Below are 26,215 nucleotides of genomic sequence, written 5' to 3'. Positions count from 1 at the left end.
GTCACAGGGTCAGGAGCTTTCATTAGTTTAGGATTTGGGGTCACTTTTGATGGGATTTAGAGGTGGAGACATCATGGTGACACGACTTTTAACACTACATGTGATTAAAACTACAGTTTAGATTACATAACTGTATCCAGCTGGGTGGCACTCCTGACCTCAAACAAATCAATCATTCTGGTCAAATAACACAGCTTCATTGACTGAATTCCAGAGCTAAATCACATTTTCCCCCCTTGTCTGTAGGTGGGTGAAGTTTGAGGAGAAGGTGGAGGAGGGAGGAGAGAGATGGAGCAAGCCTCACGTGTCCACGCTGACCCTCCACAGCCTGTTTGAGCTCAGGACCTGTCTGCAGACAGGGAGCATCCTGCTCGACCTGGAGGGCTACTCACTGCCACAGATCGTTGGTGAGTGTGACAGAAATTCCCCACTAATGTTTTCATTAATCACAACTGAACAAATCAATCCTGCTTGGAAAATAATAAACACAAATTTGACCAGGAGATGGAATTTCTGCCTTCCAGACATCAGTCACTAGTTATTTGCAAAGTATGCATAGTAAGATTTTTGTATACAAAGTCAATTAGTCGATTTAAACAAAATAAACTGACAAGTCATTATTAGTTTTGGTAATTTTTCATGCAAAAACATTTTATTATAGCAGCTTCCTAAGCTGAAAATTTGCTGCTTTTCCCTTAAATAATTTGAATTTATGTTTATTTTGACATACTTTTGTTACTTTTGCAATAGGTAACTCATATAATAAATCATACATTGATAAATATTGATAAATTATTATAGATTAAGCTACTCAGTCATACATGAAGTAATTCAAATTAGCCTACACCATCAATAAATATGATTACATATTATAATATACATTATTCTGAATTGAATACTTTCACTTTTGGTACTTCAATGATATTTTGATGACATAACATTAACATTTTGAATTCAGGACTTTTGCTTGTGGAGTATTTTATTCTGTGGTAATGCTACTTTTACTCACGTGAAAGATCTTAATACTTCTTCCACTTCTGCTATAATTAAATGTACAAGTACGAGCTTCGCCCCACCTCCTCATACTGTACAGAATACATCATGTTCTATGTACAAAATGTCACAGAACCCTGTTGTTCCACAAATAAATCAATGCACTGCTTTAACTAATTATGCAATGCATGCAGTTATAGCAACTCACAGTGTCATTGTCACTCCCAATTAAACTTTAAGCATTGATTGACTTTTTGCCCCACTTGTGCACAGCTGAATGAGCTGAAAACATGAACAGATTGTCACCCAACTTGTAATTTTAGTTTCTATTTCAACATCAAGCAAACACAGAACAACATCAGCATTTATTTGTTATTTTATTTTTGGTATTTTTATGACAATGTGTCCTATATTTACTCCCTTTTAGCTCTGTTTTTGGTCTCCACCAACTCAATGAAAATAGAAAAAGTTAAAAGTTAAAAAATAAATACATTCAAAGATGTTTCTGGAGCTGAATCACAACCATCTGCAGTTCACTTTACATTTTTGAAGCTGTAATTAGGCTTGTCATGATAACTATTTCTGTTGGGCAATATATCCCAGAAATAATTGCAATGAACAATATTATTGTTATTTTAAGACCAATTTATGCCACTGATATAATGCTTACAATTGAATGCTTTTACATAATTTCAAAGAGCAATGAACTTTTATAAATGTAAAAAAAACCCTTAAAATATACCCAATAAATAAAAGAACAAAGCAGAAAATATGTTTTATTTCTGTTTGCTGTGAGTGTCAAACATTGTGTTGGCTGAAGTGTTGCTGATGTTATTAAGTAAACAAACCCACTTGAAAACACAACAGGAGATATTGAAGTCAGACACAATTATCCTGTTCATGTACATATATCATACGATAAGTCTATATTGCAATTATTGTGACAGACCTAGCTGTAGCACACCTCTTTATTTGCTGAATTGCATTATGGGATAAGAGTGTACATCACCAGCACACCAAGAAGTGTTAAGATAGTCTGCATACTGTCCTTTTTGAGCGTATTCCAAAAAAAACTTTGTCACAAGGAAAAAATGAAGAATTCAAAACTTTTCCTACATGCAACTATTGTTTTAAAAGAAAGAAATCAAGCAAGTTTCAAGTGTCTGTTTGTTTTTACATTGATTTCAACATAAATAATAAAATGCAGCTGTTTGAATTGTAGTAAATTAGTTAGTTAGTTAGTTAAATAGTTTTAAATGCACACAAAAGGGTTTTTATTGTTTATCTCCATTTAATAGAGCTGTAAACTTTTTTTCCTCCAGACGAGATTGTGGATCGGCAGATAGCTGACGGTCTCATTCCTCCGGATCTGAAGGAGAAGATCAGCTTCGTGCTGCTCAGGAAGCACCGTCACCAGACCAAGAAACCCATCCACCGCTCGCTGGCAGACATAGGAAAGTCCTCCAACGCACCTTCCAGTGAGTTTGTGCTCCGTTTGTTTTCTTTCTCAACTGACAATCAGCAAAGTTTTCTAACCTTCTAATCGCTTCCTAATGCTTCCTCTTTGTTTTCTGCCTCACCACCTTTTTTTCACCTTCCCTGGTAAAATCACCTCTTCTGTGCTTTCACATCTGCTGCTGCTGCTCTGTCAGACCGTAGTCCTCAGGTTAATCTGAGTCATAGTCCTAGTTCAGCTTCTGGGATCCACCGCTCCACAGAAGACCTACGCTCTCGGCAGTCGAGCAGCCTTAGCCGCCTGCGTGAGTCGAAACACACCACACACACATTCCTGCACCGCAAGACCCCTCCTATTTTCACCTGCACATCAGTGATTGAAAATACATTTACTCAAGGTATTTTTTACTTAAATTCCCAGTGAAAAGGAAGCGAGAGCGTCTTCAGCTTCTGTACTGTGACATATTCCCCAGTGAAACTGAATTTTAGAGCAGTAAATCAAATCCTTTGCATTTCAAAGGTCGAAGTTGTGATATAATCGGTTGAAATTGAAATTGAAAAATTCTGTTTTACAGGAATTTTGATATAAACTTACAAAGAAATTGTTATTTTGTCATCTGTTTGGCAAATATTCTTTAATAGGTTCTCAAAATTAACTGGGATATGATCATAATAAGTTGATTTACACAAAATAAACGTAAATAAACGTAACGTTTTGGTCATTTTTCATGCAAAAACACTTAATAATTAGATTTTTTTTATTTTGAGATTTTATTTGATAACTTCTGTTACTTGTGATCTAAAAGGGATTTTAAGGCATCTTTCATTTTATCTCGACTTTACGTATCTCCATTTTATGCCACCTTATACCTCAATTTTACAACATTTACTGTATTTGATAGATTTAGTTTTTAGTTAGTTTTCAGATTATACATAAACAAAATATAACAATCTTTAAATATACAACACATTGTTAAGACATTAAATGCAGAAATTGTCGCTTACTGTTTGTAAACACATTTAAAATGGTTCTTTGTCTCCAGCTGAACAGCAGCGAAAGCAAACACAAGATTCACTCTCATTTTGAAACAAGCCTTGTCCACTTCACCTCGCTATATGTATGTTTTTTTTTTGCACTCGCTACTAAAATAGTGAACCCAGTTTTAGATTTACCCTCTAAACTTCATTAATCATGTGGAGACCCCCCAGATTTATCTGGTGACCCTTTGGAGGGCCCCGACCCCTCAGGTTGGGAACCACTGCAGTAAACTGTATATAAAGTAGCTCAAAGTTTCAGTAACATGCTTCTCTAACACTGATGCCGCACACAGAGATTTTACTGCACAATGAGTACTTCTCTACTGCAGATACTTCAAGTACTTTTAGTTGGTAATACTTCTGTACTTTTACTATCTTGAATAGGGGACTTTTAGTTGTAATTGAGTCTTTTTTTACATCGTTATATTGGTATTTTCACATAGTAATGATCTGAATTACCTCATACACCGCTGCAAGCTAGTTTATGCACTTTTACTGCTGATACACTTTGCCTATAATCCTTGTAGTACTTTTACTTGTGTAAAACTCAACAAAGGCAGTGAAGAAGTATACAGAAAAATTGTTTTATGAGGAAGGAAATGCAGTCAAGATCTAAAGAATCCTCACAATATACTGTGAGGAACAGTAAAAGTAACTTTACTTCATATGGCACTTTTCAGTAGTATTTTGAATGCAGGACTTTACTTTTAGAGGGTCATTTTAACATTGTTGTAGCTGTAATTTTACTTAAGTAAAGTACGTTCTCCACCACTAAAGCACAGTCATTATTTGCAGCTCTTGACTAATAATACCACTTTCTGCTTCACTATATATTTCTAATAAACTAAAATAACTGATCCCTACTAACTTCCCGCTGCTGCATGATTTCCACAATGTGTATATACTCACCATGAATACAATATGTCGTAAATAGTGTGTGTTTATTTGAGAGATTTGCTCCTATTGTGTGCACCTCTGCTAATTTATTTTGTGAATCTATCTGGGTGAAAAGGATTATAAAAGGATTTTTTGGGGGCTCTGTGTGGTATGTTCTTATTCTCTCTTTGTTCAATTTGTTCCCAAATCTGCTTTGAAGGGGGGAAAAAAGGGAAATGAGTCATTAAAATATAATCCCCCACAGAAACAACTGGACCTGGTGAAGTTCTGGCACACTTTGTGGACATACTTGAATGCCCTCTCTGTTGCTCTTATAACCCTTTAATTGGCTTGAAATTTACATCTTAACTGAACTGTTACAGAACAAAAATCCCACTGAGACACAAATTTTGTTTTAGTTTGTAAACACAAATTTAAAGTGTGTTTGTTTACAGATCATGCCCAGAGCCGAAGCATGAATGATATTTCAGACACACCGAGCACAGACCAGGTAACTGTTACCTTCTATATCTAGTGTGTGTGTGTGTGTGTGTGTGTGTGTGTGTGTGTGAGAGAGAGAGAGTGTGTGTGTGTGTGTGTGTGTGTGTGTGTGTTTGTGGTTTCGGCTTGAACGAACTTTACATCCACCCCATCCAGGATTCACAAAAATATACCTTGTACCAAGTAGGGCTGGATAATATGACTGTATATACGTATATTGCAAAAAGATATGTATTGTATATAGTTTTCTATTTGGTTTTTCTATCGCCATGTTGAAGAAAGAGCAGCCGAACTGTGTTACAGCAATATTTACATCACATGGAGAAAGAATTATCTTCTGAACCCTGAGAAGATAATTACTACTTTTTACCTGTCAAGTATTGAGTTAACACAGGATATAGACCAGTTTGGAGTGTACGTCACTGGCAGTTTGTGTGCAGACATTGTCTTGCAACCCCAAACATCTCCATCCAGCTTCAAACGGCGCCTTTGAAGAAGGCAATCGATAAGAATGTTTTTCTTACTATTCTTGTTCTGACATCGAGCGACACAGCAAGACATTGTTACTGGGGATTTCCACCGGGCGCGTTACAGCATCAGCACGACAGCTTAGCGAGCCGGTCGTATACACGCGAGATAACGAGATCACGCGATAATCCTGACCATACGGGAGACCGCAAGATCCCGTGATAAACTCTCAACTCTTTATACAGTCTATGGATAAACTGTGTGTATAAAGTAAACAACAACAACAACAACCAACTTACTTTGCTTCTCTGACGTGAAAGATCTGTTGATCTGACCATCTATCCTTATAAAAACAATATGTTATGTCATAAATGATTGTATGATGTTCCACTTCAACAATCAGTCTCTTGTCGTCCGTGTCGTCGATCCTCTGAGACCCTTTGATTGATTGATTGCTGATCTGGTGCCCCGGTCATAACATAATGTTGATGTGAAGTAGTTTTAGGCTGCATGCACTGCGTATTGTGTTTTATTTTGAAAGGGGTGGAAGTGTTTTACGCTGATTCTGAGTCGGACTTCCTGTCTGGTGCGATCTGCTCTGTTGAGATTCACGCGATTTGGCAGCGTCTCGCGGAGAAATAGAAGTCCTACCTAATGCTCGCGTAGAGACGCTGCTGGGACGCTGCTGTAACGTTACGCTACGCGCCCGGTGGAAATGCTCTCATTGATTAGAGTGTTACCTATTTGCAACGGCGTACGCAACGCTGACGTGACGCTGCAGTAACGCGCCCGGTGGAAATCAGGCTTTACTCCTGGAACTCTTCTGTTCACCCCTGTTTTCTTATTGTTTTCATTAGTCGTTAATAGTAGTTGTTTCCCTCTGAGCTTCTGCCGACTTAAAGTAACAAACAAAGTAGCAGTACGTCTGTCCATAACACACAAAAATCTTAAAACCAATCTTGATGTTCAGCCACTCTAACTTCGGCCGTTTAAGATATTTTCGGTTGCTATCCCGACAGTGAATACGGGTCGAGTAAGGGTTAGTTTACTCGTGTAAAATAATCTGTCATTTGCTGACAAAAAACAATTAAAATAATTAGGAGAAACATCTGGACGATTCTTATAATGTGACAACTGTACTGCTCGCAGTGCTGGGACCAGCAGCTAGTTGTAACCTTCTGCCAGCAGACAGACTTCACTCACAAAACCACCAACAGTACATTGGTCTATACAAAAAAAATGCCTTTTTATTTATTGAATTACCAAAAACACGCTATATCATTATATATGTTGTTTTCCAGATATGAAATGACATATATCAGGATAAAAAATATTGTCCATGTTGCGCACCTTAGTAGCAGTTTCAGCATTTTGAAAAAGGGCTCAGTAAAAACAGCTGGGCACCGAAAGTGTAGTGTAGTTTATCAGACAAACATGAGTAAATAGTGCCTATTTTTAGCAGCAGATTAACCCACTTTTGGCGCTGTAGTGAGTGTGTGGGCATCTTTTCATGGCCTTTATTGACAGTAACCGGCTTCAAACAAAGTTTTGACAATGCTTAATTTTCACATTTTTGTTTATATGGTTAGGAATATGCTTGAATTTGAATATAGTCCTTCAAAAATGCTTATTTTTCCACATAAGTTGGTCCTCATCTTCACAATCACTTATGTAATCGTTTTTTATACAACAATCCTGTTAGCATGTTTGTTTGAAAAATGAATGTTGTTTACTTGTGTTCTTTGGTGATTCATAGCGAATTTAGTCCTCTGTTTATCTTTCACCCTGGGAATTAGCAAGCATTAAATATTGAAAATGTACTTTGACTTCTGTGTGTAGAAAGCGATTCTGTAAACTTTAACTTTTGCGGTTGCATTTATTCACACATGTTTCGATTACATTGTCAGGAAATGATGGCCTTTGTTGCTACAGCATTATTTTCTTAGATTTTCACAGATGTTAAAGGTTTAGAAGAACTACAATTTCAGTTTGATGCACAGATGGCACTAAGTTACACACTCTCGTTTCTAAATGTGTGTGTCTGTCTGTGTGTTTCTGTCTGTGTTTAGCTTTTTGCATGTTGCTTTTGTTTTCGTGTCGTAAGAAAACTTGAGCCTTGAGTTTTTAGTCTTCAGAACTACTTAATCCCTCTAATCCACACAGCCTGGTAGCTGTTAAACAGTGTTTGTGCGTGTACCTGCATGTGTGTTTGTACTTATGATTGTGTGATTTTGTGCAAATTTCTAAGCTTCTGTTGTTTCTCTGGGCTTAATTATTTGAATCTCTCCTCCAAAAAAGTGCAACAATACTGTTTCAGTCACTTGTTTTTCCTTTTGTTGTTAACCAGCAGCAGTAATTTGTCATTGGGGTAAATATCTTAACAAGAACTTCAAAGCAGAAATGAACTCATGCATGTGACCCCTGAGGCTGCTTTAGTAATTTGCTCACAGAAGCTGGCACGGCCCCTCCATCTTACTTTGATCTGACCAATATGCACGCTCATACAGTAAATTTACAAGACATAACATGTAAAGGTTATGCTGCTAAAGGAGGATAGAACTGCAGTAAAGCTGCAGGTGGCAACTAAAATGGATTTCACTAAAAATTAGTTGATAGTATGAGAGATTGAAATGTCTTGTTTATGGTCTGTAAGGACCCAAGAAGTTGGGCGAGAGTGAAAGTGGACCAGTTGTTGAATTGACTCTGAAAGCAGCATTAACAGATTATGAAGAGATTTTAATCTAAGCACCCACCACTCCACTGCCACGTGCTTCATTGGTGAGGAGGAGGAGTAGAAGGAGGAGGAGAAGGAGAAGAAGGAGGAGGAGGAGGAGGAGGAGGAGGAGGACACTAAAAGAGCTGTGTTGTTTGCCTTCATACATTGAATAGGAGGTGTTTATGCCCCTGTGTAAAAACAGTTAAAGAACATACAGCTAATCTGACAGCTCTGTGAGGCTGAAAACCAAATTGAAAGATGGATAAAAGTTGAGGTGTAAAGTTAGTTTTTGACCCACATTATAGGTGTGATGTAGGAAGTATAGAAATTGGCAGTAAAAACAGTGTTTACAGTTTTTGTTTGGCAAAATGCTAGATGACGTTGCATTGTTTTCAAGGAAAACTTGAGCCAGGTTCAACTGGAGTGTGACCCTTTTTTTTCTTCTTTTATTTACTCTACTTTGTCTTAAAGCAGCTTTAAGTTTACCACTATGTAAAGAAATGTTGGATTGGATATACATCACAATGAATACACTATCCCATCCAGTGGGAAACGGGATGAAGATATAAATATTTGTACCAAATTTCATGGCAGTACATCCAATAGTTTTTGCGACAAATTAATCTAAATCAAAACTGTCAGGATCACCATTCAGTAGGAAACATCCTCCTGGAAAACATAACTTTCTGCACCAAAGTTTGTCCAAATCCATCTTGCTGTTGAGATATTTCACAGGATAATAGGAAATGTTCTAGATGAAAAGATAAAAAGGGGATTACCAAAGTTATTAGGATTCATCCTCTGGGGGCATTGAATATTTGTACCAGATTTCATCACAAATCCATCAAATATTTGTCATATTTGTTTCCCGAAAAAGTTTTACTGAGGTTCCTGCTAAAAATTTAGGAGGAAAGAAATAATATTTAAATGAAAGCATTGCTGTCCAGGTTTATGGAGGATCTAGCTTTGATTGTGGCTGCTGCTGTAACGAACCACATGATCTGACCAGCCACCAACACAGTGATCATGGCACACGTAGTCAGCTGGGAAAGGTCACCTGCAGTGCAACACGCCTCAAACATGTGATTTGTGCTCATGCTCTCCCTCTTTCTGTTCCTCTCTCTGCTACCAGCTGAAGAACAAGTTCATGAAGAAGATTCCTCGTGATGCCGAAGCTTCCAACGTCCTGGTGGGCGAGGTGGACTTTCTGGACAAACCCTTCGTCTCCTTTGTACGTTTGGCTCAGGCCACGACTCTGGGAGGCCTCACCGAGGTCCCTGTGCCAACCAGGTGGGTGTCTGTTATGTCTCCTTTTTTGTCTCTCGGTGTCTGTTACATTTGTTCACTTCTTCACCTTCTGTTCCGACAGGTTTCTCTTCATCTTGCTTGGTCCTCACGGCAAAACCAAATCCTACAATGAGATCGGCAGAGCGATCGCTACGCTCATGGTGGACGATGTAAGTGGCAGGCACTGTCCCACTATGATAAACTACACTCGTACTTAAATGAAATCTGATTTTTAGTTCTTTTTATTGCCTGTCAGCTGTTCAGTGATGTGGCCTATAAAGCCAGGGACCGTGAAGACCTGATTGCAGGTGTGGATGAGTTTCTGGATGAGGTGATCGTCCTCCCTCCAGGAGAATGGGACCCAAAAATACGCATCGAACCCCCGAAGAAGGTTCCATCGGCAGAAATGAGGCATGCACATTTAACCACAGTTAATAGAGATGTGATTTTTTGTGATTTTTTTTTGTGATTTTTCTTTCATACATTGTTTTTTATAAAGAATATTAGTTTTAGCCACTTTAAAGTGGTTTGGTTTCTTCCATTCTTACCTTTCACCATAAAAGCCTGAGACATAAGGTGTATTTCCACTGAGTACTTTTTGGAAAGCGGCTCAGTGTTACTAACGAGTGTAAGCTCCGCCCACTCGTTAGTTCTGTCTGTCTTAGTTAGTCTGTTTCCATACAGGTACTTTTGTAGCGGCTAACCAACGGAGTTCAAATGTGACAACAGACCGACGCACTAAGCAGTGTTGCCAACTTAGCGACTATCCAGACACCTCTAGCGACTCTTTTTCAAAAAAGCGACTAGTGCAAATCTAGCGACTTTTTCCTTTTTCTGGTGTTATTGGAGACTTTTGAAGACTCATTCTTACTTTTCTTAACGGGTAGCAGGCGCCGTCCCAAAGCACTCACAATCGGCCCAGTCCTCCCACAGCAGTCTCTCCCAGCTGCAGTCAGAGCAGGAGATGTTAACCCCTCAGCATCTAGTCTGCACCAGTCTGCAAATGAATCACGCATGTGCGAAATCGCCGCTTCAGTAGCACGTCAGAAAGTTCCTACCCAAGGCAGGTACTTTCTGAGCCGCTAGCATATGAAGTTGGGCGGATCTTGGGCGGATCCTCTCCCCCAAGCCACACCCATAGCCGCTCACTAGAGGGAAAAGTACCTTATGGAAACGCGTCAATAAACACTGTGTAACTGTACCAGAAGGAACTCAATTAATTCAGAGCCTTTCAGTTAAAGGAAACTCAGATGGTGGCTGTGCTGCAGTGTCTTGACAAATACCTTTTTAAGTAAGTCCTGCCCCTGACTCCTTGTTTACCGCAGGAAGTCGGTGCTGAACCTGAACGAGCTGGGTCAGATGAACGGCTCGGCCGGCGGGGCAGCCGGAGGAGAAGATGAAGAGTTTCCAGCTCCACACGAGCTTGGAGAGGAGCTGAAGTTCACCGGGAGGTATGAGAAGACTTGATCATATGTCACAGTTTTATCCTAGTCCTGTCATCATTACAATGTGCTCGACCCTGTTTCTGACAGGCTCGGAGGCGGACTATGGCTGGACATCAAACGGAAGGCCCCATGGATTTGTAGTGACATCTACGATGGCATCCATATCCAGTCCATCTCTGCCGTGCTCTTCATCTACCTGGGCTGCATCACCAACGCCATCACCTTTGGAGGGTTGCTAGGGGACGCTACCGACAATTACCAGGTCTGCAACACAATGAACAAATCTTATGTTATATCTGACGAATCTGACATCACCTCATGGGTCTGTCCTTCTGTTCTCTCTCTGTTCAAAGGGAGTGATGGAGAGTTTCCTTGGCACGGCTTTAGCAGGAACCGTCTTCTGTTGTTTTGGTGGGCAGCCTCTCATCATCCTCAGTTCAACCGGACCCATTCTTATCTTTGAGAAACTACTTTATGAATTCAGCAAGTAAGCAAAAGCACTCAGATGTGTACAGTGTTAATCACCAGGTATGTTTGTTACTGTCACATTCAATGGTCGAATGTAACTAAGTACATTTACTCAAGCACTGTACTTAAGTACAATTTTGAGGTTCTTGTGCTTTACTTGAGGTGTATTGTACTTTTTACTCCACTACATTTAGATGTTAATATTGGACCTTTTACTCCACTACATTTAGCTGACAGCTTTAGTTACTTTCAGGTCGAGATTTGACATGAAAAACATTATTCATTAAAAATGATTAGACATTTTTTTAATTAAATATAATCCCCTGACAGTATATTAAGTAGTTAAAACTATCTTGAGAAAATTAAAATGCTGCTTACATAAATGGATCCATAATAATAATCCACTAATATATTTAGAATATATATAACAGTCTGAGTAGGTCCCTTCTGCATAACCAGTACTTTTACTTTTGATACTTTAAGTACATTTTGATGCTGATACTTTTGTACTTTTACTCAAGAATGCTTTGAATGCAGGACTTTTACTTGTAGTAGAGTAATTTCACAGTGTGGTATTAGTACTTTTACTGAAGTAAAATATCTTAATACTTTTCCCACCACTGGTCACAGTCCGGAAACAAAAGGTACCTTTTTTCTGTACTTTACTCTCTCTGTAATAACAAACATGTACTGTAATGTAATGAAATCCAAACTTCTTAACTTCAACATCTTTATTCAATGTTTTGAATTCTTTATTCTACACACTCCTACACTGGACAGGACAGAGAAAACAAACATGGTAGAGAACTTTCAGCATAGTTTCATGAATTTGTGCTTGTACTAGTACCAACGTTATGCGATCTGAACTCTTAAATTTGCCGAATATTGGTACCCGACCCAAGGTGCAAGGTGGTGTGAGCGCTTGTCACTTCCAACACTTTCTCTTTCAACAGGAGCAATGGAGTCGACTACATGGAGCTGCGTCTATGGATCGGCCTTCACTCGTGTTTCCAGTGTTTCCTGCTGGTGATCACAGACGCCAGCTACATTATCAAGTACATGACACGCTTCACCGAGGAGGGCTTCTCCAGCCTCATCTCCTTCATATTCATCTCTGACGCCATCAAGAAGATGGTAGGCAACAAACGTTCACTTTAACACAAGATAAGATGCTTCCATGGCTGATTTATCCTCAGAGTTAACAATATGCAGATGACAGCCAACTGTACATTTCTGTATCCCCAGATGATCTCAGCCACAGTAATAGGTTTGTTAATGTTAATATTATATATATTAAATATTATGTATGGATATCACTTAACCTCCTACAGTTGAATCAGGAAAAGACAGGGATCATAATATTTGGGACAAAAGCCCAGAGAGAGCAACTTTCTGTCAAAAATCTTGGGGTAATCTTGGATTCTAGGGCTGCATGATTTTGAAAGAAATTCTAATTGTGATTAATTTGACTTTGAGTCAGCATTTGGCGCCCGTAGCAGCAAATCTTCGGACATATCTTTTTAGCCAGGCCTTTACTTAAGGTGTCTCGTTATTTGCTGCTTTAGTTTTCTTGTCTTAATCATGTGGTTTTTTATACATTTTTCAATATTACTTGTGGAGTGTCAGTAAAAACTTGTGTTAATCACAAAAAAGCTAAACTGTGCACTGTTAGTATTAATTACTAATATATGAATTACTTTCTGTCGCTAAACACATGTATCTTTCAAAATAAGAGCACATGGCTGTGTTAACAAAATCCACCGCAATATGAATAAAATATGCAGTGATTAAGATTAGTTTATATGATGGAATAGTGGCATTAGAATGTGTAAGAGGCCACAAAATTTAGGCTTTTTCATGAAAAAAATTCTGCCGGGGAGCCCCGGACCTCCCTAGTTAATTCCTCATTGTCTCATAAAATCCTGTGGGAAACACTGGTTCTAAAGTCTGTTTTGCAGCCCAGTGTCTTTTTTATCCTCTCTACATTCCTGATTTATATTTACACATGCACAACATCCGGAAATAAATAACCCTTTACCCCCCCCTACAAAAAAATCCTAGAGGAATCACTGCACATTGTACACATTGGGAATATTGCACTGAAGCTGGATTTGAAGAAAATCATGAGTCGAATCGAAATCGCAATATCTGCCAGAAAAATCGCAATTAGATCTTTTCCTAAAATCGTTAAGCCCTTTTCTGCATGATGGTGTGGAAGGCGCTCTATAAATAAACTTGAGTTGAGTAAAAGTGGTTTGTTTTTCACAGGTAGGAACCTGGAAGTATTACCCAATTAACCGTGGCTTCAAACCCGACTACATCACTGCCTACAAGTGTGAATGCATCGCACCGGACCAGGGTGAGTCAAAGTCTTTCTGTTCTCAACACGATCTGTCGTCTGAGTTTTCTTACTTAAAATGTTCATAAATGGCCTCTGGAATATGGCATTTGTTAGCTTTTCTACTTGAAGGAATAGTTTAACATTTTGGGAAATTTTACTTTTAAGATATTATCAGGAAAACATTAGTTCTGTGTGTTTAATTAATGTGACATTTCAATGTGATTAGATGGAAATATTTGGTTCTACTTTGTGATGATTTGTGTATCTTTGTATTTCTGCCTCATTTTTGGATGCTGTCTGACAAAGTAAGTATGCACATGTGAAACCCTGGTGTTCAGTGTTTTTAATGTGACTTTATGGATGGAATACTCCATGAAAAAACTAAAGCACTCGCTCCTTGTAGGCTTGAATTGTGGCTGTACTAACTGCTTTCAATTCAAACCTCCACAATGGAGCAGCAAACTAAACAGATCCACGTTTCAAGCCTGCAGGGAATATTTGATACACCAAAGATTTCGTGAAATATTCCTTTAACAGCCAAAATAGTTTATCAACATACATATTCATACATCAACGTAGATTTATTGCTGCTGTGACCATATTATGGCTCATTCAGTAATGTCCTACGGCTTTTTCACCCCTGATATAGTCTTTAATTTAATTCTGGTTAGTTCCTACCAAACACTACCCTGTATGTTACCTGTCATGTTACCCATCATTCATTAGTTTTTTCTCTGTTTCCCTCTTTGTGTTTCTGCTCTCCAGCATCTGCTCTGGGCTTGAATGTTTCAGCTCCACTCGCAGATGATAACATGACTCTGCTGGTAAGTGACAGAAGACAGAAAACATCGCTCACGTTAATCTTTTCTATTCATCTATATGAAGCCTAAATTGCACTAAGGCAACTAAGTTACACCTCCAGTTGTTTGGGATTACTGAGCAATGGCTGACACAGAAATCAGGCCCATATTTATCATAAACATCTCAGGGGAGGAAATCACTCCTAACTGGCCAATATGATCCCACACAGACTTCAAGACCTTACAGATTACAGACCTAGTGTCTCTTCTTGAATAGGAGTAGTAAAACATTTAAGGAAAGACACTACAAAACCTTGAACGGAAGTACAGTTACCCAAGAAGGACCTCTCCGAATGTCATAAAACTGCAACTTGAAGCTCTCTTTTTGGAGTAACTTCCTGCAGAGAATCATAGTGAATGCCATTTCTAGGTTTGATTCTGAGATGTTTGTTAAATATGAGCCCAGAAGTCGATCATTCCAGAGCTCTGTGGCTCCAGATCCTATATTCTGCATTCTCTTTTCTTCTATTATCGCTTGTTTTTTCTCTTTCGTGTCTATTTCTTCTCCACTCCTGGACCTCGGGGCCCTACCCAACTCCACCCCCCCATCCCTTGTCTTCAACTCCTCTTCGCCCTTTTTCGTCCACTTTTTCTCCTCCACCCTCGTCCTGTTTTTGTAGTTTAACTTGACAGACCTGGACTGGAGTCAGCTGAGTAAGAAAGAGTGTGTGAAGTACGGTGGTATGCTGGTGGGGAACTCCTGTAAGTATGTCCCCGACCTGGCCCTCATGTCCTTCATCCTGTTCTTCGGCACCTACTCCATGACCGTTTCGCTCAAGAAGTTCAAGTTCAGCCGCTACTTCCCGACAAAGGTAAGACAATCTCAAGTGTTTGTCCACCATGACTTTCATACCGTTACACATTCTCCCACCCTGCATGTAAAAAAAGCTGGATTCTTGTCATTTGTAATATTTATCAAAGCATGAAAGCAGTTTAACTTAAAGGATGAAGGCTTTTTCACACCTGGGGACAAAACAAAAAAGCTAAACAAAAATATTCAATCTTTTCACATCACGTCCAACACGATTCACGTTCAGTGTATTCCACTAAAAATGAAAGTTTTGCAGCATCATGCAGTCGTCGTTTTTGTTGTTTTTACTATAATAAAACCACACTCAACTCTACACAGTTAGTTACTATGCTTTAAAGCTTTTACCATTTGGTAGAGTGAGATGAGATGATGGATATTAATCTCATGTCTTTGCATTAAGTTGAAATCAGTATGTGTTAGCGTAGCTTAGCATAAAGACTGCAAACAAGGGGAAACAGCTAAAGAACCACCCACCAAAACCTCATAAACCCAAAGTGAAGTTAGGGGTTAAAGTTACAATCTGGAACATATTTCCTGTTGGTGGTGCCAAAAAAAGTAGATTATTGTCACATATTGTGTGTTCGTTGTCTGTATAATCTTTATTTTGTTTGTCAGAGGACAGTACAGAATATTGCAAGACCAAAAGGATCAATATCAATTTTATTGTGTTGACAGAATTATGACCTTTAGGTCCAAAAACATAAAAACAGCTGCAATCTATTGGTCGTTTGGGCAAAAGTTTTTATTTTTTGACTGGCTTATTTTTTTATCAATGTCTACAATGTTCTGCAGGGAAAAAACATAAACCTGTGAACCAGCTTTGTCCTTCAATAATGATAATTACAATATGGACTTATTGCATGATATCTGGACATGAGCAGGATAATTATGTCTGACTATCTCTTGTTGTGTTTCCATGCGGGTTTGTTTACTTATTAGCAGCAGGTTTTAATATTATAAGACCTGGGCCCAGTGCCTAAACATGTTTTCACTTAAAAATAAATTGCTCTTTGAAAGGGTGTACTTGCATTATAATCCGATTGTATTATCATTATATCAGAAGCATAAACTGGTCTTTAAATTACAATAAGTACAGTTATCGTGACAGGCCTTTGCAGCCAGCTCCGACGCTCCCTTCACCCTCACACCTCCGTATATCTGCCCCTGAATGTCCTCTCCCATGTTTCCCCTCTGCTCCTCCTGCATGTGCTCCAGCTCCGCTCCCTGGTCAGTGATTTCGCCATCATCATCTCCATCCTGCTCTTCTGTGGGTTGGATTGCCTGATGGAGCTGGACACCCCCAAACTGCACGTTCCCACTCAGATCAAGGTCCACTCTTCCCTAAATATTTCTCTTTTCTAGACGTTCTTTCCCTGATGATTAAGTTTTTATGCATTTCTAAACAGCTGTTTGATTTTATGTGGATTCATCAATGAAATGATTCTCTTACAGACTATAACTTCTCTTTTTTCCTGTCTTCATCTCCTCGTGTTTGCACCTTTTTCTTGTACTTTTTCACGTCTCTCTTTTCCGTCACACCACACACCTGCGTCTCCTTCCCTTTTGTCCTAGCTGAGGAAGCTAATCAGTGATTTTGCCATCTTCATGTCAATCATGTCCTTTGTGGGTCTGGATATGTTGATGGGGTTAGACACACCCAAACTAATCGTTCCAACTGAGTTCAAGGTATTTGATTTCTCACTGTTTGTTTGAATATGTGTGTGGTTATAACATAAGGCTGCTCTTCTGCATGTGTATCTGCTGCTAGATGATGGAGATGGATGTGTGCTGTCACCTTTTCATCTGAATTATATATTTATTTTTCATTATTACTATGCGTGTGTGTGATATCAGCCCACGCGTTCTGATCGCGGCTGGTTGATGGTGCCGTTCGGTAAGAACCCCTGGTGGTGGTATGTGGCCAGCTTCGTTCCCGCTCTCCTCGTCACCATCCTCATCTTCATGGACCAGCAGATCAGCGCCGTCATCGTCAACCGGAAGGAAAACAAACTGAAAGTAAATAAACCCAATGTCGTTATCACAAGCTTATTTTACTTGATTATATTTTACTTTTTATTTTTTTTTATTTTTTTTTTACAGTAAACCCATTTTAAATTCAACAAAAGCCGATATTAAAATATGATCATATTAGGACTTTCCTTGTCATTTATTTCTCATTAACAGTAAATATAATTTAACATTTGAGTCTCTGAATTTAATGAGAATATTTTTTAAAAATCTGACCTAAATTAGCCAATTTTCTATATAAAATTTTACCGATTTACAACTGACTTTGTGTCTTGGCACGTAAGCAGCCAGGGCACCATTCTTCTGCATGTACTTCTATGCTGCAGTGACAATGAGCAGGTTGGAAATCTGCAGTTTCCTTTAACTTTTCTATTGCTGATTAGTCAATGAATGCTTATACATCTGTCCAAACGAGGAGTAAAGTCTTGTTGTGAAAAGCGCAGTCAGAAGTTTTCTACACCAACCAACTGCAGTATTTCATCTCATTCTATTAATGTAGAAGTTTGTTATATTGTTTGTGTATGAATTTGATTATGTCAACCACAAATACAGACCTGGGACATCAGTACAAAACCCCCTCTAAAGGCCCTTACAAAATGGGTGCATGACAAAAAAATCAAAGGAACAATACTCCAGCACTCAGTATTTTAAGTATTTTATTTTATGATGGCTTCTAGCTGAAACACATCTGTAGAAAGAGTATTGTTCATTGGTATTCCCACTCACCTGCAGGTATTGATGTGAATAAGTCTGGATTTATGCTTGGTCAGGTCTGTGCGCAAGACTACAGGCAAACAACTGTTAAAATGAGAGATTTGGCATTTGGAAGAAACCTGCAAACACGATTATCTATAACGTTAATGATCAATTATTCGATTCGCTATGTTTTTATACATACTCCAGTATGTATTAAAACATGCATACATGGGCAAAATCAAAGATATATATACAGTACTGTGCAAAATCCTGTTTTGAAAAAGGACGCTTTTATTTTGTTTTCACAGTAATCTTAATATTTAAATGTGTTTTGTGTTTAAATAAGTCTTGGATCAAATTAAACTCAGTAATTCATGCTAGCAAGGTTTGATAGAGTAAGCTAGTTTTGCTCAATTGATCAGGATTGATCAGGACTATAGTATGCAAGAGAATGCTGATGTTGTCATGCAAATGAATACTGCGTCTATTTGCATCTATCCATTGACTTTGTTTGTAATTGTGCAACACAAAAAAAATTGCTTTGCGTTTGCTGTGCACACACCATAAGGCCCTCTGGAGTGGAGGCAAAGAAAGGCCACTATATGAGAATTAACTGGAGCGTTTGTCAGAAAAATTGTGATGCATTTTTCTCAAATTGTGACTCTTCTCCTCTTTCTTTCTTTTGCCCAATCACAGAAGGGCTGTGGCTACCACCTGGACCTGTTCTGGGTGGGGATCCTGATGGCCGTGTGCTCCTTCATGGGTCTGCCCTGGTACGTGGCTGCTACCGTCATCTCCATCGCACACATCGACTCTCTGAAGATGGAGAGCGAGTCCAGCGCGCCCGGAGAGCAGCCGCAGTTCCTCGGAGTCAGGTATTATCTCTGTCCTGAGGTGTGTGAGTTTACCTTTTTCTCTGCATACATTTAATACTGTATGATTCTTTCTTTTTCCAGGGAGCAGAGGTTGACGGGTATCCTGGTGTTCGTTCTGACCGGACTCTCAGTTTTCCTCGCTCCCGTTCTCAAGGTAAAGTCAAGATAATGTTTCCTTTTTTCATTCATCAGTTGCTTTCACTGTCCACTTACCCTATAATGTTGTAATTTGACTGCTGTTTTTTTTTTTCTGATTCAGTACATCCCGATGCCCGTCCTGTATGGAGTGTTCCTCTACATGGGAGTGGCCTCGCTGAGCGGCATCCAGGTAGAAAGAAGAGCATGTTTATATTTGTTGATATTTCTGTTAATTTACTTCTTTAACCCTCCTGTTATGTTCGTTTTTTCAGTAATAGCAAAAACTAGGTGAATGTTTAATTATCCAAAAGTGTCAGGAACTAAAAAATACCAATAAACATTCTTTATATTTCATTAATAACTCCATTACTAACCATCTCAATCAATGTTTAGTGCAGTGGTGTTCTTTACCTTGCAAATATCCTGGTTCAATGAGGATATTTCACTCTTTTTTCATTTAAAAAAATGCATGTTAAAACTCTTTTTTATGTACGTTGGAAAGACCTACATATAAAATACAATGGTTTTACATTACATTGATTTTTTTAAATTTTATTTTACTTTTTTAATTTTGTTCTTTTTATTAAAAAAAAAACTTTTAACAATTTATTAAAATTAGATTTTTAAACTTTGAAATGGGTCAATTTGACCTGCAACATAACAGGAGGGTTAAAAAGAAAGTAAACCAAAAAAAGGAATTAATACAGTGGTAAATTTGTGAAGTTTCCCTTTGATATGTTTAAGTTTTAAATGTGTTGATTACTGTATTATTTTCCCTAAAACATACACAATAACTGAAATTTGGTGATTAAAGAATTATGACATTTCTACAGTGAAAAAATGAAGTTGTCATTGATCATCAAAACAGGCCAAAATGTCCAGAAATCTAAAGATATTCTGTTAATAGTGACAGTGGTTTGGTCAGAGCAAAACAAAGAGAAACAGTTTAAAAGCTTTAGTGCTCTAAGTAATTCAACTTGTAAAGACTGAGCTCACCTGACAACATGTTCTGTCTCTTTTCCAGTTCTGGGAGCGTATCAAACTGTACCTGATGCCGCCCAAACACCAGCCGGACTTCTCCTTCCTGCGCCACGTTCCTCTGAGACGTGTCCATCTCTTCACGCTCGTCCAGATCATCTGTTTGGCCGTCCTCTGGATCCTGAAGTCCACCTTCCTGGCCATCATCTTCCCAGTAATGGTGAGTGTCTTACTCTGTACCTTCTGTTCATGGTATTCATGGAGGCATCACATAAATTATTTAATTTATCATATTTAACGGTAATCTTAGTTTTAAATGAGAGATTCTGCAGAGGTGCAATGTTCAGCTAGTTGAAGATGCTACAGAGGACATGTGATAGACAAAACTTTAAGAATCCACAGTGTTGAGGATGAGAATCAGGTTTTGATATATAAATAAAGTCAATAAACGTAAATATTGTTTATTTATGATTAATTTGATAGGGACATCAGAATATACATAGACTCATAGTGGATAGTAATTTGCAACACCCGTCCCTGAAGGGCTTTTATGAAACAAGTGATTAGAACAGTAATTTAAAAAAGAGGGGAAAAGATTAATACAAACCATTAAAAACATTACGCAAACACAGGTTTGTTGCTGAATTAACCAGGATTTAAAAGTGATGAAGTTTGCAAGAAATTTAGACTAATCCGGTAATAAGATCCAGGAAAGCTTTCTCAGCAATAGATGTTTTTCAGGATAGAAAAATAACATTAAAAATAAGAAAAAACACTATTGTGTTCAAAATAATAAAAAATGTGAAAGCTGTATGTGTTGGTGCAGGATGTGCACAAATATTAATCAGGGGATGTGCAAAAGTTCGTAGTATGAATTATTAATTGAATATGAGCAATAAACAGAGGTATAAGGTCCAAAAGATGTGCATATAAAAAAATGATTTGACCACCTTGTTTTCTTCAATTTCTTGTTCATTTGTTCAGTTGTAATGCCTGGTACAACTAAAGGTACTTTTGTTTGGACAAACGTAATGATAAGAACAAAAATAGCTCATAATAGTTTCATTTAAGAGCTGATATCTAGACATTTTCCATGGTTTTCTTGATGATTTTGGCTATTTATTTATTATTTGGTTATTTATTTATTTTATATTCTGGTTTTCGTTACCATGGAAAATGTCTAGATATTAGCTCTTAAATTAATCTCTTGTGAGCTATTTTTGTTCTCATCATTATAATTTTCCAAACAAGTGTACCTTTAGTTGTACCAGGCATTAAAATGAACAAAAAAAATGAAGAAAACAAAGGTCTAATAATTTTCTCCATGACTGCATATAGTGTCTATATTGGGGAAAGAATCAGTGTCAGTGAGGGTCCCCGGCCTTGTTGATGAGGACAGCTGCAGTCAGAAAGGAATCGCAGCCTCCTGCCGTGACTCAGAAAGTTTGTGACCAGAGTAGAAGTGGAAAGCCACAGACTCTCCTCCCTGCCTCAGGGTCCTGATTCCAGCCAATCAGCCATCTGTGGTGTTAAACGTATATAATGTTATATGATATTAATAGTCTTTCCACTGTGCAGATTCTGGGTCTGATGGTCGTGAGGAAGCTGCTGGATCTGATGTTCTCGCAGCACGACTTGGCCTGGCTGGACGACATCCTGCCAGACAAAGACAAGAAGAAGAAGGAGGACGACAACAAGAAGAAGAAGAAGGAGAAGAAAGGGGCCGAGCCAGAGAGCGACGAGGAGGTGAGGGGAAATGTTGACAAACGTGAAATTAAAAAGATTACTCAGCACACACACTGATACCATGTCTGCCTGCCAAACATACAGCTTCTCTAACTGCCAAAGCTGGCGGGAGTGCCTTCATTTTCTCTGTATTAACTGTGTATTTAAATGTGTGTCACTCCATCTGTTGTGGGTGTGTCGCTCCTGGGTTTGTTTTCTCTGACTAATACTGAACGTTTCTCCTCTCTGTCCCACAGTGTTGCTGAAAAGGCACTGTACAACACTTACTACAGTCTTTTTGTCTGTCTGCCTCTCCCACTGTTGTTAGCTCTGTCAGCATCTTTGTGCCCTTAATGTTTACTGATGATTCTAAGTAAAGGATAAGACTCGTGCTATTCTATATTTTTGTCAAGAAATCCCAATGAAAAGACCAAAATGAGCCATGTTTTGAAGTGTGGTTGTATTCGATACTTTCTTCAGTACAGTAGATGGCGATTGGCACACCATGAGCTTGGAGAAGCAGCTAAACATAATTTAGATAGCCAAAAAACAATTTCAGTTTAAGTTTATGCTATATGTTGAATATTTTACCTTGCCATCAGAGAGTTGTTTTTAACAAAAATATTGACAAAAACAATAATTTTAGAACAAATGAGTTGCTGGTCTACTGCTGCATCAATCAGTAAGCTTATTTTGTGTTGTTGTGTGACTGTGGTGAATCCGAACTAACCCTTTAAAACTCCAAACTCTTTCAAAATTGCTCATAAATGTACAGCTCTGATACTCCAAACAAATCTCAGTAATTTCCCCGAATCAGTTAGTGCAAATTTAACACAGTTTAAGCTCAGTTCCCAGCACAAGTTGCCATTTGAAACGATGTCAAGGTTGTTCAATGGAACCAAATAAAAGGAGTCAAACTTACTGAAATAGACCTGGCTTATTTGTTGAACTCGCTTCATAGAATCGGCATCTAATCACTGTAGATTTATCAGACAAACAAGGAACAGTGAGCGGTGCTCTGACTATTTGTGGCAGTGGGATTGAGTCAAAGTAAACTATAGTGTGTGTGCTCTTGGTAATGAAGGAACATGTCCATGGCTAATCGTTTTTGGACAACAAAGCAAGAGCACACATGACAAAAATATAGAACATATCAAGCCTTATCCTCTAAAATCCCAGTTTGTCCTGCATGTCGACCGATTGTCTCTGTCCCTCAGCCCACCAGCTCCGCCCCCCCTCCAGTGAAGATTCCCATGGAGGCCATAGAGCCCGTCCATGTTAACCCTCCCACCCAAAACCAAACCTCTGACTGTGAGTACACCCACCCTCTCCTCCACCTCTTGTTGTATAAATGTTTGGTGCCGTTTATGAATGACAGGTAGAGTGGTAGTAGAGCTTTTCATAGATGTTGCTCTGGACCATGGATAACTTACATTGGCTACTTTTACAAGCACACTTGGAATGTCATGCTATCTAAGTAATGCTGCAAATTTTTAGCAAGGGAAGAAATGACATGACCATTTTCAAAGGGGTCCCTTGACCTCTGACCTCAAGATATCTGAATGAAAATAGGTCCTATGGGTCCATGGGTCCTATTCGTCCAAATTTAGTGAAAAAAGTCAAAGTATAGTATGTCGTCCAAAATCATAAAAAAAAGACATAGTAAAGTATGATGTCAAAAATCGCATAAAAAAGTCATAGTATAAATGTGTCGTCAAAATTTAGTGAAAAAAAGTCATAGTATAGTATGTCGTCCAAATTTAGTAAAAAAAAAAAGGTCATAGTATAGTATGTCGTCCAAATTTAGTAAAAAAAACAAAAAAAGGTCATAGTATAGTATGTCGTCCAAATTTAGTTAAAAAACAAAACAAAAAAAGGTCATACTATAGTATGTTGTCCAAATTTTTAAAAAAAAGGTCATACTATGGTATGTCGTCCAAATTTAGTAAAAAAACAAAAAACAAAAAAAGGTCATACTATAGTATGTTGTCCAAATTAAAAAAAAAAAAAAAAAAAGGTCATACTATGGTATGTCGTCCAAATTTAGTAAAAAAAAAAAAAAAAAAGGTCATAGTGGTGTATGCGGTCCAAAACTGAAAAAACTATGCCTTTTTTTAATTTCATTTTTAAAAACATTTTAAAGTATGTCGTAGTAATGCATGTTGTCCAAAATCATAATAAAAAGTGATAGTATGCTGTTCAAAATTCCCCCCAAAAAGTCATGCTATCCCTGATAATGTCTATTATTATTATTATTAATATTGTTATTATTATTATTATTATTATATTCTGTTACCTGCAGGTCCAGATCAACATCTAAAGTTTAACTGCTTGTTATCATGTTTAACAGTCTAAGAATGTCTTTCTCTGATGTTTTTGTTCATCTTTATTATTTATCTCTGTGTGTCTGTGTTTGTTTACATGCCTGTGTATGTTTGTGTATGTTGTTCTCTTTGTGTCTCTCTCTCTTTGTGTGTTTTGTTGCAGGAGATGAACCCGTACTCCACAGTGTCGTCCGATCAGACTGAATTAGACCGCAGGTACTGTGTGCTGAAACTTCACGTGCCCCTCAGTGATCTCATTCACTCAGCCGACACATAGAGACACACTGTCTCTCAGCTGGATTTATATATATATATATATATATATATATATATATATATACACACACACACATGTTGGAGAGTGATTCTAGGCATTTTATTTGAATTGAACAGGAGATAATTCAGGGCTCATGCACTTGTACATACATACAGATCAGGGGTTTTCAAAGGTGATGCATATGGAGAGGTAAAAAGGATTCAGTGAGTAATGCTTTAGCTGTATGTTTTTAGCAAATACTATGTTTAAATTTTAACAAATTGTCTCCATGTAAAGCATGCAGAATTGTCTGTTAGCAGCTCCTGTTTGCAGAGTAAACATGAATGTACAGAAAACTATCAGTGAATTACTTTGATACGGAAGAAAACAAGTTCTGCACTCATGGGGAGGATATTTTTCCTGTGATTTATAAGATGGTTTATGGATGTTAATTTGCAAGAACTTGAATCTGTCTTTTCAGTCTTTAGATTTATGGAAGTACAATGCTAAATTGTTGTAATCCTGCTTTTTAGTAACAGCCAGAGACCTTTTAACCTATATTTGCAAATCGTCACTATCACACATATGCAGAATTGTCTATTAGCAGCTCCTGTTTGCAGCATGTACAGAGAAATATCCCTGGATTACTTTGATACTGGAGAAAAGTTTAAAACGTGAAGATTCTCAGGCAAGTTCTGCAGTTACAGAGAAAGTGTTTTCTTGGAATTCAAAGCAGATTTGCGGACATCGGACTTACTAATATCCTCAGAAAAAGTATGTTACACTGAATGTAACATACTTTTGTGTTGTGAGTCAGGCTCTAAGGGTTTTAAATCGTCAGGCCAAACTACAATAACTAACTTCACACCGATTCTTGTCCCTTTGAAATCCTCTGCTCTAAGTCTAACGTTAAATTATAGATTATTAAATTAAACTCACTTTTCTATGCTACAAAATGTCTGTGAAAACATTAAATCATTATCGTTGGATAGAGAGAAAAGAAAGCCCTTAGAATGAAAGATATAACTGTGATTGTAAATATTTTGTCATTGAAGGCCTGTAATTATTTCTTTTCAATGCTGTGGTAAAGATAACATAGAGGTCTTTGCAGTTTTAAATTTTAGCACATTTTTCATCATTATAATTCCAGTAACAGCCCGACTCGTCTGATCTGACACTCAAAAGTACGACTGTCAGTTTTACTGCAGTTTTACTGAGATATCTCAGTAGAAGTCACCTGGAGGTATTTACTGTCTCTTTACTGTAATCCACAAGAGAAATACCTCTTTTTTTTAAACATTAAGAGCCGGTGAGACCTGCAGTGAGACCGACAGTCAGAGCTTTGAACTGTGGAAAATACTTTGGTGGATTTATACTAAAATGACATCAATGTTGCCCTTAAATCACATTTTTTAAAGATGCTTTTACAGAGAGCCATGATGATTCACCTCTGCAGTGAAACCGTTTTACTCTGTGCAGAATTTGAAAAAGATTTATGTTCAAATGGATTCATCATGATCAGATTTTGGTTGTTTCTTTTGAACAGTAGCTCAAATGTGAAGATACATTTTTACATTTCTTCTCCTGACTTTCCTGTATTTCATCCTTTTAAACTTGTGTTGTGTTTCTGCATGACTCTCGTCTTGTTTACCTTTATAATAAGCACATTAGTTGGTTTAATCACTACTAACTTGACCAAAATTATTCGTTTTGTTCTAATATATTTTAGGAATACTAGATTTATTTTCTAATATTTGGCTTTTTTATTGCTAAAAAATATCTGACATTGAAATAGTTGCAGTGTTATAAAAGATAAGTCTATTAACAATGTCGCTGAACATAATCAGCCTTATATTAAACATAAAGTACATATAAAGGGATGAAAATATCCCATTTCCCACAAACCCTTTTCATCTTGTTTACCTGTATAATAAGC

The 26,215-nt window shown here is 37.9% G+C and overlaps 1 protein-coding gene across 1 annotated transcript in view; it reads left to right on the top strand.

The window, feature by feature from the left end:
• Positions 1-24,331, top strand: part of slc4a5b (solute carrier family 4 member 5b) — a 28,496-nt gene extending 4,165 nt beyond the window's left edge. Inside the window, exons 3-25 of the mRNA XM_059357850.1 lie at positions 247-407; positions 2,316-2,471; positions 2,646-2,753; positions 4,818-4,873; positions 9,180-9,337; positions 9,417-9,504; positions 9,591-9,745; positions 10,660-10,785; positions 10,867-11,041; positions 11,133-11,266; positions 12,201-12,381; positions 13,516-13,606; positions 14,354-14,412; positions 15,069-15,260; positions 16,475-16,588; positions 17,114-17,275; positions 18,680-18,858; positions 18,940-19,012; positions 19,118-19,186; positions 20,021-20,194; positions 21,553-21,720; positions 22,917-23,010; positions 24,187-24,331. Of these exons, the coding sequence (XP_059213833.1) occupies positions 247-407; positions 2,316-2,471; positions 2,646-2,753; positions 4,818-4,873; positions 9,180-9,337; positions 9,417-9,504; positions 9,591-9,745; positions 10,660-10,785; positions 10,867-11,041; positions 11,133-11,266; positions 12,201-12,381; positions 13,516-13,606; positions 14,354-14,412; positions 15,069-15,260; positions 16,475-16,588; positions 17,114-17,275; positions 18,680-18,858; positions 18,940-19,012; positions 19,118-19,186; positions 20,021-20,194; positions 21,553-21,720; positions 22,917-23,010; positions 24,187-24,188 (2,875 nt within the window). The 3' untranslated portion in view covers positions 24,189-24,331. The remainder of the gene's footprint in view (positions 1-246; positions 408-2,315; positions 2,472-2,645; positions 2,754-4,817; positions 4,874-9,179; positions 9,338-9,416; positions 9,505-9,590; positions 9,746-10,659; positions 10,786-10,866; positions 11,042-11,132; positions 11,267-12,200; positions 12,382-13,515; positions 13,607-14,353; positions 14,413-15,068; positions 15,261-16,474; positions 16,589-17,113; positions 17,276-18,679; positions 18,859-18,939; positions 19,013-19,117; positions 19,187-20,020; positions 20,195-21,552; positions 21,721-22,916; positions 23,011-24,186) is intronic.
• Positions 24,332-26,215: the final 1,884 nt, after the last annotated feature.

Source organism: Centropristis striata, chromosome 19 (genome assembly GCF_030273125.1).
Source record: "Centropristis striata isolate RG_2023a ecotype Rhode Island chromosome 19, C.striata_1.0, whole genome shotgun sequence".
Taxonomy (NCBI): Eukaryota; Metazoa; Chordata; class Actinopteri; order Perciformes; family Serranidae; genus Centropristis; species Centropristis striata.
This window is presented reverse-complemented; position numbering and strand designations above follow the sequence as displayed.